This window comes from Echinops telfairi, unplaced genomic scaffold, assembly GCF_000313985.2.
Source record: "Echinops telfairi isolate 266 unplaced genomic scaffold, ASM31398v2 ScPeMD7_70;HRSCAF=299, whole genome shotgun sequence".
Taxonomy (NCBI): domain Eukaryota; kingdom Metazoa; phylum Chordata; class Mammalia; order Afrosoricida; family Tenrecidae; genus Echinops; species Echinops telfairi.
The window spans coordinates 49,638,211-49,655,119 of NW_022103968.1; the positions used below are offsets into that span (position 1 = coordinate 49,638,211).

At 39.6% G+C, this 16,909-nt stretch overlaps 2 protein-coding genes across 5 annotated transcripts in view; one reads left to right on the forward strand and one right to left on the reverse strand.

Annotated features, from left to right (window-relative positions):
- Positions 1 to 1,374, forward strand: part of PHYHIPL (phytanoyl-CoA 2-hydroxylase interacting protein like) — an 85,015-nt gene extending 83,641 nt beyond the window's left edge. For all 3 annotated transcript variants that reach the window (XM_045291630.1, XM_045291629.1, XM_004701100.3), the window contains exon 5: positions 114 to 1,374. In XM_045291630.1, the coding sequence (XP_045147565.1) occupies positions 114 to 648 (535 nt within the window). In that variant the 3' untranslated portion in view covers positions 649 to 1,374. The remainder of the gene's footprint in view (positions 1 to 113) is intronic.
- The window catches only part of FAM13C (family with sequence similarity 13 member C), a 153,036-nt gene continuing 137,297 nt past the window's right edge, over positions 1,171 to 16,909 (reverse strand). Inside the window, exons 9-14 of one of the 2 annotated variants that reach the window (XM_004701101.3) lie at positions 16,747 to 16,828; positions 14,323 to 14,534; positions 8,289 to 8,384; positions 6,883 to 7,079; positions 5,849 to 5,950; positions 1,171 to 2,664 (exon numbers count right to left, since the gene is read on the reverse strand). In XM_004701101.3, the coding sequence (XP_004701158.2) occupies positions 2,541 to 2,664; positions 5,849 to 5,950; positions 6,883 to 7,079; positions 8,289 to 8,384; positions 14,323 to 14,534; positions 16,747 to 16,828 (813 nt within the window). In that variant the 3' untranslated portion in view covers positions 1,171 to 2,540. The remainder of the gene's footprint in view (positions 2,665 to 5,848; positions 5,951 to 6,882; positions 7,080 to 8,288; positions 8,385 to 14,322; positions 14,535 to 16,746; positions 16,829 to 16,909) is intronic. The other variant, XM_045291628.1, reaches the window with a different exon arrangement.

Sequence of the window (16,909 nt, forward strand, 5' to 3'; positions counted from 1 at the left end):
CATGCAAGACCCTTACAGTTAACTTCTGGGCCTATTACTATGCATGTATACCAAATAGTGGCTTTACCTCAATTATACCAAGCAATGGCAATTCCTTTTCATTTCTTTTGCAGAGAACATCACGGGAATGCTATGCAGCCCTCTGTCAAGGACAACAGTGGTAGTCATGGTTCTCCAATTAGTGGAAAATTAGAAGGCATCTTCTTCAGCTGCAGCACTGAATTCAATACAGGGAAGCCACCCCAGGATTCGCCTTATGGAAGATACAGGTTTGAAATTGCAGCAGAAAAACTTTTTAACCCCAATAGTAACTTGTACTTTGGGGACTTCTACTGTATGTACACTGCTTATCATTATGTGATTCTTGTTATCGCTCCGGTGGGATCACCAGGAGATGAATTCTGTAAGCAGCGCCTTCCTCAGCTAAATTCCAAGGATAATAAGTTCTTGACCTGCACAGAAGAGGACGGCGTGCTGGTTTTCCACCATGCCCAAGATGTCATTTTAGAAATCATTTACACTGACCCTGTGGATCTTCCTCTGGGCACCGTGGCAGAGATCACTGGTCACCAGCTCATGAGTTTGTCTACTGCAAATGCAAAGAAAGACCCCAGCTGCAAAACCTGTAATATCAGTGTTGGACGTTAACGCCCACTTTCTTACTTAGCCGTGGCTTCCCTTAGGAGCACTGGTCCTCTGTTGTCCGTATTCACCACCAGATGTTTTCCACTGACGCATGCACATGCCGCTATTACCAAAACCAGACTGCCACGGTTCACATTTCGTCCAGTCCTTTCAGTGTTTCCGGCCCCGATCCTGTCTAGTCCTTTCAGTGATGAGGTACCCTGAGTTCTCCTTCTGACACTTTATTGCCTAGATGCTGCAATGTTTTGATTTTTCTTATGCCAAACATAACAAAACAAATCTCTCTAGACCGCTTTAGCAAAATATCAAATAATGGCTTATCAATGGTGTTTAAATATGCATTCATTTTAATCTACTGAACAAATACTGGGATAACTCCAAACCGCATGAAAGGGTGTTAATTGCAGCATGAGTTAAATCTTGAAGCCTAGAATTGTCAGCACTTCCAGCGTGTTGTTTGACAGTGTTATTTATGTTATTTATATTAGCTAACAGGAAACAACTACTGTGTTTCAACATAATAAATATAATAGAAAAATATTTTATTTGCATTGTTGTATAAAATATTTACAATCATAGAATATATAGAGTTACATTTTAATAGCAATTCTATACATATCACGAAACCATTTCCTTTATCAAAGATTTAGTTTGTAAACCTCAAATAGGTGTGTGTCAATCCTGTTACAAGTAGATGATTTTAATTAAACACATTGATGAAGGACGTTACTCTGATTCATAAAAGTTATAAAATGTCAGGTAATTGCAGAGAAACAATAAGCCTCTGACATTGTCAACATTCTTTCCATCCAAACTATATGAAAATGTGAATTTCTTCAGCATCATGCTCAAATATTACAGAAAATAGAAATATATATGTATGTGGTTGCTACATGAGAGAAAATGTTAATCTTTTACTTGTTTTTACAAAAAGACAATGAACAAGTGATTTAGTACAAAATAACAAGACGATAGTGAATTAATAGTCTGGATTCTTTTCTAAGATGCATGGCAAACAGTTTTCAAATCTTTAATTTTTGTACAGAAACAAGGGTAACTATGCTCATGAGAAAGTTTTTTTTGACTTTACAAAGTATAGATTTAGAACATTAAGAAAAATGCATATTCCCAATGGAAAAATAGTTTTATCATCTTAGATATAATAAACAAAAAGATTAGCAATCATCACATTAGATTATATCCTACAGACACATAACTATCCAAAATACTTGTTTTCAAATTTTAATGCAATATTTTAATATAAACATCTGTCAATTATAGACAAAGATAGTAATTCACAAAGTACATGCTATCAGAATGAACTTTGGTAATCAGAAATGTAAAATTTCAAATAAGTAAAATAATATGCTATTTTCTATAGAGAAAGAAAAATTAGCAATGACACATTCTAGTATATTTTAGGGTTACCGAAAGTCTAATAGACTCAAGGAACAAAGTAGATTTTAAAATAGTCCTTAAAAATCGATTAGAGATTCAAATAAGTTGCCCTTTTTACTTGAACACGGGCAGAGCTTTCCTTCCTCCTCTTGGTTTTCCACACATCAACGTAAGCATCGCTGACCTTTCCCTAACAAGCAGCCCACTAAATGAGTGGATGAATTATCAAATAATTTTCTAAATTACAATTCTTCTTGGCACAGAACAGGCTTGATTTCTCCCACCCTCCCCCCAGTTATACTGTGTTTGCCCCTCTCCCCACATTTAAATACCTCTCCTCATAAATAATTACAGTTGCCATCCTTTCCTAAAAAACAAGTAGTACTACCACTAAAGTGCTTTGAATTTTAGTATGTGAAACTACATGGCAGGAGAAAATAAACTTGATTAAAAAAAAATTTTTTTTTGGTGAATGTGATCACAAACATTTCCTGACCTCAAATAGTTTTGGCCACATCTTGCTTGCTGATGAGGACTTCCAGTAGTCTCAGTTTGGCTTTGATGTGCTTATATTCATAGTACTCATCTGCCATTGGGATCCTGTCTTCTTTTTGTGGACTTCTGCAAAGTGGAACATAATCTGTTAGTTCATAATAAATCAAGTCATCCTTTAATATACATGTATATAAAAGCAGATCCTTTTATATACATGAGAAAGTACAGGGTATTGACTTCTCGTTTTAGCACCATGTCGTCTTCACGTGCATGGCATAGAGGATGTGCCAATGTATCTGTAGTCCAGTGTACAGGTATACCATCGTGCAAAGTACCAGCCTTAATTATAGTGAGAATTATTCAAAACATCAACCTAAAATACAGAAATCCGGTTACAGATAAAATTTTCAAGTTTATGGTGGCAGGGAGAGAAGAGTGTAGTTGCTACCTTATAAGACTGAAACACTTCCAACTTTCCTTGTAACTATAATGCCTGTCACTGTTAGCATGAAGTAAAATCTCTGAGCAGCTCCATGTCAGAGGCAATTTAAATGAGTCCAAAATGCAGTGTTTTCTTCTGCACTTTAATTCTGGTAAGACCACATGTGACAACATGTGACATGTGACTGTTCTGTACATGTGCATTCTAACTACTACATGCACTCCTGTTTACTTTGAAAAATAATTTAGATAGGATTTAGAGTTAAAATCATTTGCCTTCCCATAGAACTATACCACTGGGATAGGTTTTCTATATGCAAACAATAGCTACAAGACTTCTGACTTGTGTAAGTAGATATAAGTGAAGAAATTGTCTAATTTATAGTGAAAGACTAGCAATCTATAATATGACTTTCTCTGACCCTACATACCCCATTTGACTAAAAATCAAGCGTGCTGTGGCCAGAACAAAGTAGTTTCCTGACTCCTGATGCAGCTGTCCCACTATAGAAAACATGCCAAAGTGCTGGGCACAGACCTTGGCTTGTAATTGCTAATAATAATGTCATATCTTTTTTATTACCATGCCTCTGACATGGTAAAATCTTACAAATATCTAAATCTTAAAATATCTAGAAATCCATTTTTGCATGGGTATTTTGCATTATTGATGTTTAAGCCTTCCCAGTAAAAAATGTCTTGGGAAAGCAATAAAGATTAATATCTAACTATTTTAACTCTTAGTTTTAATGAACCACCACATTTGTATTTAGTTAAGTATGTCACCACAAGAGGGCACACAACTTCATGGACAAGGCCATTGATCTCCAGACTCATAGGGCCTCTAGCGTTTCTGAGGCTGAAAATCTTTAAGGGAGCAGATAGCCTCATCTTTCTCCTGAGGAGCTGGTGGTAAGTTTAAACCTTTAACCTTGTAGTTAACCATCCAAGGCTTTGGCAACTTCAAATAGATTTAGGATTTACGGATGCAGAATACTATAGCTAGAACATAAGATTTCAAATACCACTACAAACTCACTGACACTCTGGGAAGTTGTCAAATTCTTTAAGGGAGATTCCTGACTTCAGATGGGTAATAATTAATATTTTTCATGGAACACAGATATGAAAAGAATTCATGCACACATTAAAGTGATTAACTAATTTCTCATTTTCAGTGACTGGGTAAATGGGGGATAGTGATGCCATCTCTTCACATTTGCCTGAATGGCAAAACCCAACAGAGTACCTTTAATCTAAAGGCAGCAGAGATCCGAAACATTTAAGTGAGCAAATATATATCCAAACAGAGTATAGCTGACAGTCCACACAGACAAATTCACTATTTCAAGGAATGTTTTGCAGAGAAAGTTGCATGAAAGTGCAGTAAAGTAATGAAAAGTACATGGGAAAAAAAACTAAGAACTTATGCTTCATAATCTAAACGAAGCAGCCACCTAGCATTTCATACTAATTAGTTAGCTACCAGCAGAATAGTAATTTCCACAGGAAACAATGCGCTATGTTGTGTAATGCTCACAGCCACCCTACACAGTAATAATATTTTACCTTTAGAGAAACAGATGAAGTTATTTGGTCTAAATCACAAAACTAGCATTCAAACCAGGCCATTTCCTCTACCAGGTAAGTAAGGTGAATTTAACAACTACAAAAAAAGGTTCCAGGTATCAAACTAGGTTGATTACAACTGTATTTGCTGGACATAAAAAGTTCTTGACCTGATCGGTCCAATTGGGAGTTCTAAAATGAAAACCGAACTAAGAGGTGAATAAATCAAGATGTCAGATGCCTTTAGAAAATAGTCCACGCTCCTCAGGGCCACGCTCGGGTTGCTGAAATGAGAGCGAGCCATGGAAGCTAAGTCCCTGGATGGAAGGGATATACGAGTCGGTGGCGTACTGGCCCAGTGCTTGTGCTCTAAAACTCAAAGGGAGTTTGCCATTGAATAGCTCTTTACTTTGGAAAAGTTATAGCCTTATTCTTATTATTAATAGACTGCTACCACATGTGATAGCCGTGCCATTGAGTCAGCTGCCCTGTATGCAACAGAATGAAACACTACCTGTGCCTGCACCATCCTCGTAGCTGTGCTTACGTTTGAGCCACTGTGCCAATCCATTGGTTGAGAGCCTTATTTTTTTTGACTGCCCCTCTGCTTTACCAAGCATGAGGTCCTTCTCCAGCGACCAGTCTCTCCTGACAACATGTCTTCTACAAATCATCTCATGAAGCCCAATCATTTCTTTTACAACAGAAGAAATCGAGGCTCAGGCTGGCTAAATGTCTCACCATTAATGACATACATACCAAAAATTAGTGGAAACTAGTGGAATGCATGTTGAAACTTGGGTGGACACATAAACACAGAGGATAAAGCTAAATACTCATTTAGAAAGGGTACATATGAGCTTTTAACCACTTTACGATATAAAAGAATTGAGACAGATTCTGATGTTTAAAAGAGACATTTAAAGCCAAAGAAGAGCTACTGAATAAAATAGGAGAATTATGTAATCGAGGACCAAGATGTGATATGGCTTTCTCAGTTTTGAAGACAGTTTAGATGAATTCAACACTTATCATGAGATTTATTATGCAAAGTTAAGGTGTCTGATGTATGTCCTTTAGTTTTTGAACACTACCATCACACGCAACAGCTACAGCTACTTCCTCCCATGAAGCATTTTTAATGGCGCTACACAGTGTCGTATTGCACAAATGCTTGGGAGGAGGTAGAGTATTGTTAAACTCTTGTATAAATTCCCTGCTCCTGAAAAAGAAACAGCAGCTCGTTCATAAGTTATAGTTCATCAAATACTAACTTGAAAAAGAACTTTTTTCAACGTACCTTCCTGTTTGTTTAAAAAACTGTTCTTCAAATTCTCGTAAGGCTTTCCGAAGTCTCTTCTTATCAGCCCTAGTCTCTCGAAGATGGTCAAGGAGTACAGGCCTATAAAAGGTGAAATATATGGGCCATAAGTTTGGAATCATCATGTGCAGATTATCAGGTAAACAAGAGCTTATTATGATCGAACACTCTCCCTAAAGAGCGTCTTTTGAATCTCTATGGCCCATGTAGAGGCCCATCACAGGGGAGCACAAAAACAATGAAAGCAGTGGGGTAGACAAGAAGCCAAAACAGCAGGCAAGAAGATTTGTTTCAGATCATTGTAAGATGTAGTGCAGCTGATGGCAATATGAGTAGATGAAGGAGTCATAGGCATTTTGAAGACATAATTACCATTGTCTGGTGATACACAACATAGAATGCCAATTTAATAGAAGTATTCTTTAATAGAAGTAAGTATTCTTGCATTGAGGGAGTACTTGAGCCCAATGTCCAGTTCCTACCTTAATACTAATCCAAACATATAGGCACATAGATCTATTTCCACATCCTCATATATAAATAAATTTACATATGCACATGCCTATATTTAGACCTCTATAAATGCCCTTTACCTCCTAGTTCTTTCCTAAATTTCCTTTTTATTTTCCTCTTGTCCCACTATCATGCTCAGCCTCCATGTCCCCACAGATTATTTTTTAAGACTACTTTTGGGGGGCTAGCATTCCTTAGAGAGCCTAACAGCACAGGTGAAAGCTGAGGAGCCGTGGTGGTGGAGTGGTTATGCATTGGGCATAATGCATTAAGTGACCAGTTCAAAACCACAAGCTGCTCCACAGGGAGACAGAGGAGGCTTTAAAGAGTTACAACCTTTGAAACCCGCAGAGGCAGTTCTACCCTGTGTTATATAGTAACACGAGTTAGAATTGATTCGATGGCAGTGAGTGAATAGCACTTTTAAGCTTCATATTCACCTATAACATATCCTAGTCTAGGAGTTCAAAGGCAATGCCAGATTTAGGATTCACACTTACATGGTGGCCTCATGTAAATTGGACATGGAGAGGGCTGATGGTTTGACTTCTTTCTTTTCATCTGGTAGCAGGGCCCTACCAGGTTCAATCTCCTTGGAATAGGCAAGGGAGTCACCAACGGGGATGTGAGACACTGGATCTCCCAAAGAAGATTGTTGGCTTCCCTGTGGGTAGTCTTCATCAGAGTCCTCTTCTTCCTGGTTATCACACACAGAGTTAAGTAAGGTCACAAGATGATAAGGGCCACTTTAGGAGCAAAACCAGGAAGGGGAGCCATAAGCGGACATCATGAAAATCACTAGATGATCCCCTGTGCCTACCAAGGTCCAGGAAGAAAGCAACCAAGATGAACTGTAGGTTGCATGAAAAACCTTGCAGAAGTTGATGCGCAGAGAGGTAACCATGCCAGGCTGAAATGCACATCAAGTTTGTCTGTGTTTACTGCGTCAAAGAAGCCATACCCGGTGAGGGTCTGGGCCGTTTCTGAACTGCATTGCCAAGTGATTCCTCCCTGGGCCCTACCTTCACACCAGTGATAGAAGGTAGAAGAAATGGACGACAGACAGACTTTGTCACATTCAAGCACAGTGGGCACTTAGCAAATTGACACAGACATGAATGAGCTCTGAAGACAAAAGCAAAGCAGACTTGGTCCTTTAGATGTTCTGATACTCCTTACCATAACCAAAAGATTCTCTTGACGGAATATTGGAAAATATACCCCATTTTAAACAGGAGAAAATTTAAAGACTATAAATCATTATGCTTTATGTCTTTAAAAATATGTAAGTCTAAAATAAATTTAAAATAAATTGATATTTGTCATTTATTCTTTTTTATATTGGTAACTCAAGCAAATGTTTTGATATTTTGGGAGTAGGATATATGGAGCTTTTTGAGTTCTGAATTTCCATAAATCATTCTTTATCTCTGCACGTCTATATGCTTCTGAAAAAGGGTCTACTCCTTTTTGTATAGTGAGGGTCAAATGGCACCTAACACAAACACCACATTATATCAAGGAACATTCTGTCCCTTTTCCTATTAAAGGGGCAGAATTAACCAACATACAAAGAAGAGGAAGGCTTTACCTGGGCTAGCATTAGACAAAGCCAAACTGAGATAAATGATGTCTTCTCACTCAAGTGAATGGAAGCAACTGTTAAAAGGGACATTAAATATGAGCCAGTCCTAATTGTGTTGTGTAAGTACAAGTGGTTCTAATTACCAGCTACGCTGAAGGATAGTATTAGGGCCGAGAGAAGCCACTTCCTATGTTTTGAAATAACTGGCCATATTAGCAGAGTATAGTGTGCCTTTGTGACTCTCACAGTGCCGCCTCCCTAACTAAACATCAATACCAGCACCAGCACAGGTTTCTAGTTAATGCAAGCATCCTGACTTACAATTGTTGGGATAAGGGAAGGTGTTGATAAGATTTGCTTGATAATTCTGTATCGGTCGTAAAGAGGCTTTATGAGGTTCTTGTCTTGCTTAGTTACCTGAAAAACATGAAATTAATTATTTTTCCTCTCTCAGGCAAATATCTAAAGACATAATTGTTTTTAGTGGGCAAAAATAAATAAGTGGCTTGAAGCCATTTATTATTAAAATATAATATAGAATTTAAATTTAAACTTAGAGTTAAAAATAGACTATTATCACAGTACTTAGCAAAAGGAAAATAGTGTACAAAGTATTATATAGCCCAAACAAACCCCAAACCCACTGCCATTGAATTATGACTCATAGTGACCCGACAGAACCGCTCCCTAGGGTTTGTTTACAGGAACAGAAAGCCTCATCTTTCTCCCTCAGAGCGACTGATGAGTTTGAACTGCTAAACCTGAGGTTAGCAGCCCAATGCATAACTAACTATAAAGGAATTCCCAATTGTCTTTTAGGAAAAGTTTCATGAAGATGAGGTCCAAGTGTAGAAAGATAGTTTTAAAGCTTTCTGGAGGCATCATCAAGGATCCTGATGGCACAATCATTAAAGCACTCTGCTAAGGGAAATATCACCATCCATTTAAACCTGCAAGCCCCCCACACTGAGGGAGAAAGACGTCTTGAACAACCTATGGAGTAGCTCTATTCCTTCTTAAAGGGCTACTATGAGTCGTAATTCACTCGATGGCAGGGGGCTTGGAGTCTTCATGCCTAAGTAGCAAGGCTTTGAACTACTTCCTTTGTACATCAGGATGTAAACCTAAGCCTCAACTAGGGATTTTGTTAAACTGCAGACTCTGGTTCAGTGTATCTGGGGTGGAAAGGCAAATTCTCACCAGGGAGCCGAACCAGAATGAACCAGTTCTAAGCCCTGCTCAATAGTGAGGAGACCCCTCTGTCATTACATCTTCCATTTGCAAAAAAAAAACCCTAAAAACCCAAAACCAGTAGGTGAAGACGGCCATTTTTCTTCTGAAATATCTTTTTGACCTGGACCAACCTTGTCCAGGTCTCATCATTGGATATTTGGATTATAAGCCGATTTGCTAGCTTGCTGTGACATTAAACTAGCTAGGTAGTTGTGATGACTAGGTCTGTGTATCAACTTGACTAAGACATGATTCTTAGGGGTTGTCAGATGTTATCCTTCATTTTGTGGTATAATGTGAGCAGCCAATCAGTTGCTAAAAAGGAAGAGTTAGGGTGTGTGTGTGTGAGTGTGTGTGTGTGTGTGTACTGCATCCAGTACAAATGGATGTTCCAGCAAAGCTTGCCCTTTCTTGATTCTACATGCTACATGTCATCTGACCTCTGGTTTTTAGGGCGTGAGCCAGCAGTATGCATCTTGACCTGCAGATTTTGGGATTCACCAGCTTTGCATCCCCATGAGCCAGCAGCCTTCTGCCAGATCTGCTGATTTGGATATATCAGTCCCTGGAGCCACGAGTCAGGAGAAGCCTCCAGCCTGACTCCTGACTCATGGATATGGGACCAGTGAGCTTCCACACTGTGTGAGCCATTTCCTTGAAATAAATCACTATCGATCATCCATCCATCCATCCATCCATCTATCTATCTATCTATCTCACTGGGTTTGCTCCTCTAGAGAAACCGGCCTAAGATAGTAATCTTGGACACATCAGTTAACTTCTTTGAAGCTTTAATTTCCTACCTATACAAGGAGGTTAGAGTTATAAGGTTTCTTCCAAGTAAAAAATTCTATAGCCTCTAGGTCCACTGACCATTCAATGACCCTCTATTGTAAGACCCTCCTTAAGCAATAATTTTCACTAGGCCATGCCATGCATACAATGTAAATACTTGCTTAATTTATCATTGTCTATCCAAAGTAACCAGACTACCCTGCTTGACTTAAGTGTTGTTTTTCTCCCATTGTGTACCGTGCATGGATCTGCAATGTATGTACTGTACATAGCCTCCACACCAGTGTTTCCTAAGTGGTCAGTCCTGCCCGGTGGGGGACACTGGAATGATTCAGGGGGTACTGCAAAAGCAGATACCTTCCCTTTATCCTGGATTATGGATTACAGTTCAAACGTTTTTAATTGCCGGGGGGGGGGCGGAGGGGGGGCGGTAAAGTAATTTTTTTCTCTCTGAAAAGGGTAGAGTAATAGTAGAACAATGTTCTACCCCAGTGACCATCATTGTAGAACCACCCAGGCATCTTTTAGCAAAGTACACATGTCCCCAAATACTATCCAGTTCTGCTTTCTGGATTCCCCTGAAGAGAACTGTAAGGGAGAACAAAATGGCTCAAGCATATATCTATTTTAGGGTTTCCAGTTATTGTCACACGACCCTGAAAACATTGCTGGTCCCTATTGATATCCCTTTTCCTTGAACTTTCCTCTCTTTTTCTGAGCCTTAACTTTTTTATATATCTCAATCTTCTGGGCCCAAATAGAATTTTTCAGAACACATCACATCATATGTTTCTTTAAATTCTCATAAGCCCCAACTCAAAGTTCCATTTCCATTACTCATCTATTAGCTCTTTATGAAAAAAACAAAACAAAACCCAAACTCCATTTTACAGCCTTCATATAAGTGACCCAAATGACAATTTAAGTCTTCCTGGTCTCTTTAGTTTGAGTATAAACAACACTTTCTGTAGAAGCCTTATAAGTATCGACTTCATGAGTTCTTAATTGTCTTGCCAAACCATTTTTATGATATTTGCTTAGTCATGACACATTGTTCCATGGAAAAATAATTCATCAAAATATATTCCCAGGCATGTTAACATATGACAGAGAAAAAGATTGTAATCTAACCCGTTCAGAAGACATTGAAATACTAAAATGGTGTCAGTAGGATTGGGATCACTTTGTATGGTAATTCTCCTACCCAAGGATATCCTCCCATACCAGACTAAACAGAATTTTGGCTAATTAATGTCAACTTTAGGCATAGAATAATATCTGGGTAATGCAGTTGGAAATTACTTAAAGGTAATATTTCTTAGATTATATGAGTAACATTTTTGTAAATTCTATATTGAGTTACAAAATTATAAGTTACATTATTAGTAGCTGAACAGAGCCTTTTTAATTTTTTTCTCTTTCTTTTCCTTTAATTACTACTTCATTTTACAAAAAAAAAATAATTTTGATAAAGGTTCACAAATACTACTTACCACAATATTGTAGCTAAAAACACCAGAAAATGCAACAAAACTCAATGACAATAAAGACACTGGCAGCAATGAAACTAACAACAGGCACAGACAAGAGCACACATTTGGAAACACTGTTGCCATTGGGTAATAATGGCAGTTCCAACCAAAGCACATTCAAGTTTCAAAAAGTAAAGTAACTTGGTGCTTTAGCCTTGTAGGTGTGACCAATATTCTTGTTATAACAAACTTGGGATAAATTTATATAAAAATAAATAAACTTCTGCTGAAACACCACACAAACATAACAGTCATTTTGGGGTCACCCTTTCTGACAGTGGCACTTGGTTTAGTCTGCACTCCCTGTCCTTTCCCGCCCCACCCCACTGCCGTCCATGACATCGCTGGAATGCACCATTTTATTGGGATTTATAACTCATAGAAAGCACTTCAGAAAATGGTACATGGATGTATTATTGGCATCTCTCTATTGAGTCCTGGTAGCGCAGCTACTAACTGAAAGGTTGACACCTCAAACCCACCTGAAAGTTCTACGGGACTAAAAAGGGTAGAGCTGATTGCATAAAGTTTACAGCCAAGAAAAGCTTGTGAACTGTTCTACACTGCTGCTGGGGTCGCCTGAGTTCTAATCCACTCAATAGCACCCCAAAACACAGGTTTGCAATTTGGTTGTTTTTTTTTTTAATAGATTCTAATAAATATTCCTTTAAAAAGATTGCCAGGAAAGGAAGTTAGATTGAAGAATGGCTATCCTGGGTTTTTTCCTTTTGGGAACCCCCATCATCATTTTTGGGGTGTCCAAACACATCATCAGTGTCCTGGTTTTCCCAAACACAGCACTTGTTTTCCTCCTCCCCTGCCACTGGCCCCACGGATGCTCTCCTGGCAGCGAACCCTTGGGATTCATCAGGAGAGGCCTCTTCACTCACCTCCCCTGCGACTCCTCTGTCCAGGAGAGAAGTAAATTCCCTTCTCTCTAAAGTTTAAGTGATGCCAACCTATTTCTATGCCTCTGTTCCCACAATAATCAGAACAAGTGTGACCATTTGACCGAACTAATAATGTGTAAAGTCAGTAATGAAGATAAGCACACAAAGGGAATTTATAAAGCTGGCAGTTCAGTAATATTAGCATGAACTTGAAGCCCAAGGGCCTGAGTTTAGATAATGGCCTTCAAAACTTGTAAGCTGTTTTGAATGCAGAAATTATATAGTCTCTGAACCCTAACTTTCTAATGGGCACAATGATGATCACTCTTAATAAGTTGTCATATATAAATGTTCCCAGCACACAGTCAAGCATGCTTACTGTTAGCTGAGTTCCCAAACTAGGTAAACTTGAGATTACTAGCAATGTTAGTAATTTTAAAAAGCAATGCTTTCATGGAAAGAGTAGACTTTAAAGAAAGGGGAAAAAAAAACCTTTTATTGTGAATTTGTTGAAGCAAAGAATAGATTTTTTCTAAATATCTATTTTTTCTAAATAATAAAAAGCTATCTGTATAATAGACACATTAATTTGGGTGGAGGGAAAGCCAACATATATTGGGAGATCTTTAATCTAAAGGGATTTCAGGAATGCAGAGGTGGCCAGGGGCCCATTTCTACTTGTATTTCATAATGCCCAATGTAAAGGATTAGTCCAGAAATAAATGGGGGACATTTTAGGGTTTGGTATATGTTGATAACTTATGATTGAGGCCAAATGTTTACTACAACAGGTAGAAGAAGCATCCTTCTTAGGAAGAGCCCCTTCCACAGTTACGGATGCTTTCCCTTCCTTCAACTGTCCACCCATTAATTCACTCAGCAAGCGTTTATTGAATCCCTATGAAGGATAGGTACTACAGGCAAGTTGAAAGTGTAGTGTGCAAGATGAAAAATGGTAAGGCGCAAATGAAGAGCTATAATAGGGTAGCTATAACTCTTACTCAAGAAAAAACAAGAAAAACTTCAAATCTCCAGCCTGAGAGCCGGAACAGGAGGGCCATAGTCGAGCTTCTGGGACTAAGTGAAATGTAAGCACAGATATGCAAGGTGAGGAGGCTACTGGCTCCTCTGTAAAATAAAATCTTTTTTTAAAGTTCCAGATTCATATATCCAAATGCTAATGGAGACCTCTACTTAGATATCTCACAGAGATTTCAAAACTAAGCTATCTAAAGCACGCATCTTGAGTTCCAACTGGACTCACCACAAGAAACTCTGTATCCTGAAGATACAGCACTTTCCTCACTGTGTAAACCCTTCCCCGGCTTTCTCATTTTTTCCATATAAAACATGGGGATGAGAGAGTCACATGACTGCTTTCCGTTTAGAAAATTGTTTTCTAGTCTTGGATGTACATGTTTGTTTTCGTGGGGGAAGGAGGGTTATGGCATACTCTACTGTTGTTGGCTATTTGCTTCCAATCAATATAAGCCAGCAAATCACTTCCAAAATACAGGTCTGGAATCAGGGTCTATATATAGCTCATCAGGAACTCATAAAACAAGTAAATAATTAAACAAGCCTGCTGTCATTGATTCTGACTCAGTCAACCCTATGGGTGTCAGAGTAGACTATAGGGTTTCCTTGGCTATAATTTGTGTGGAATGGGATCACTGGGGCTTTCTTCCGCACTGTGTCATTGAGTGAGCTCAAACCACCACCCTTTTGATTAGTAACTAATTGCAAACTATGTGTGCCACCCAGGATCCTACTAGGAATTCATCTCACTTTAATTTCAGGAACAAGCTCCTAAAAGTGTTCAGGTGGTACTCAGATAAATTGGTCAAAGCCATGATTTCATTATCACATGCGGAGTACAGCAGCCCTAGGAAAATAATGAGGTACCTTAGCGTCCTCCTGGAGCGGAAGTTGCTCTCTCTTCTCCTTCAAGCATTTCAGCCCAGCATCTGGGGGCTCTTCTCCAGAGGAGCTTGGCTCAGGACCTGCAGCTTCTGGTTTCGCGTTCTCCTTGGGGCCTGTGGGATGCTCACAGGACAGGTTTCTACGGGGGCCTTTGGGAGCACTCCCTTGTTCCTCTGACAGCTTCAGTTTGAGTTCTGAGAGAAATGCCATCAGTTAGCATGGACAAGGACAACCCACTCGATAAGAACAGAGAGCCCTTCAGGAATTCCCTTTCCTGATCTCCGGAGGTTGAAACTGAACAGTGCCAATGGTAGCATTCATGGAGGAAGGACGTCTTTGGCCACAGGGGCAAATGGCATCAGCTCCCAATCAGTTGTAAACATAGAGGCTCTGAAACTGAGACCTCATGAAGCTAGAGGATCACGTGGAAATACTGAGGGGTCCAGACTGCAGAGGAGAGTATGTGCTGGAGGAGGACCCTTGACACTGGCCTCCAAATGTTCACCTACCTGTATTGTCCCGAACCTACCATCCCACTGCCATTGAGATGAGTCGGACTCAGCAGTGACCTTATACAGGCTTTCTGGGGCTGGAAACATTATGGATGCAGATAAACATCTTTTTGCCGGAGGAGCAGCTGATGGGTTTGAACTACCAACCTTGTGGTTGGAGGTCCTGCACTTACAGGACAGTGACACCTGAAATTCTACGATCAAGGAATTATTTCCTTATTTTAAAAGTTGTGGGATCAAGTAGAAGACACCTCAGAAGATACAGAAGGGATAGAGAAAGGGAGTGCTGACCCTAATTTGACAAATTTCCCAATTTACTGTAATGGCAGCTCTTAAAAACCAGGAATCACCATTATTGCAACCGTGCTTTATATCTGTACGTTGTTGTTGTCATCTAATTGATTCTGAGCCCATAGGACAGCATCACAGTGGCCCTCAGACGGAGTGAACTGTCTCCTGGGGCTCAGGGGAAGAACTCCTTGCAGAAGCCGCTCCCCAGCTCTCTTCTCCTGTCAACTGACTGGGTTTGAACTGGCTTGTTGATAAGCGGCCGGCCACTATACTGTTATGCCAAAAGGGCTCATCATATAAGAATTACAGAACACACACACACACACAAAAGAAAACCGTTGCCATTAAGTAGTCTGAGGTTTCCAAGGCTGTAAATCTTTACGGGAACAGATGCCCTCACCTTCCCCTCAAAGAGCCTAGGGGTGGGGCTGGGGGTTTGAATTGCTGACTTTGTGGTTAGCAGTCCACCTCTTCCTTGACAGCCCCATCAGGGCTCCTTATATAAGTACAGGTAATTGAAAATGAATAAGCCACCTGGGATTTATCAGGAAATTATATATTTGAATATGCTAGGAGACTATTCATTTGAATTAAGTAACTAATATTGGTTTCTCACCCACATGGGCCATTTTGTTTGTTTGGTGTTTATATGTTTTGTTGGTAGGTTTTGGCTTCGTGTTTAAATGCTATATTGATAAGCCTAAAAGCAAACCAAAAAACTTACCTGACATCAAGTCAATTTTGACTCATCGTGACCCTTTAGAACAGAACAGAACTCGCCCTTTGAGTTTTGAGGCTGTAAATCTTCACAGGAGCAGAAAGCCTCATCTTTCTCAGACAATGGGTTTGAACTACTGACCTTGTCGTTAAAATCCCAACACATAACCCTCATTGCCACCAGAATTCCTTGCATATACCTACTGGAAAAACTCCATGTCTCTTAAATGTTGAAATAAGAAGAAACACAGGAGACCGTAAAATTTTGTCTATAACGATGATAGTCTTTTAACAATGCATTTTTGAGCTGATTACTCTTTGTGCTGGCATCTCCAGAGTGGGGCACAGAGGGAAGGACCCTGGGTTCAGAGGCAGAACTGAGCTGTGCAGCCACGTCATCTTTCTCTGTGTATCTCATCTCATTTGTGCAAGGAGGATTGGACTACATATTTTCTCAGGGTTCTTCTGTTTCTAATATCCACTGATTCAATAATCTGGGAAGATATTGTTCACCTGTTGAAATGTGCCTGGCATTAAAGTGAATCACCTGCCTTTCCCTCTGAGAAGATTAAAGCAATCTAACCAGTAAGCCACTACCGTCTTACCGGGTTTTCCAAGACTGTAAATATGGAAGCAGACAGCTACATCTTTCTCCCCTGACATGGCTGGTGGGTTCAAAACCATTGACTTTCGGGTTAGCAGCCACAGCACTACCTGGGCTCCTTGAAGGACAGCCAGGACCCTTTATTTTAAGATCAGACCTCAAGCTAGGTAGGGAACAAGGCTCAAGAGGCCCTAGGTGGGGCTGAATCAACTGTCCTGGAGCACACGGATACTGTGTTCACTGCTTTCTTTTTGGAAAAAGATACCCTTAGTTGACATTTACCTTTGAGCTGCTTACGAACTTTAGCCAACTCATTCATCCACTTCAGGACTTCGGGATTAGAAGTCTTGTCACCATGTGAAGGCTACCAGGAGAGGGAAAAGTCGGAGTGGAAGGGAAGCACGGAAGGAGAGGGAGGGGGAGGAAGAGACAAAATGAAACCAAA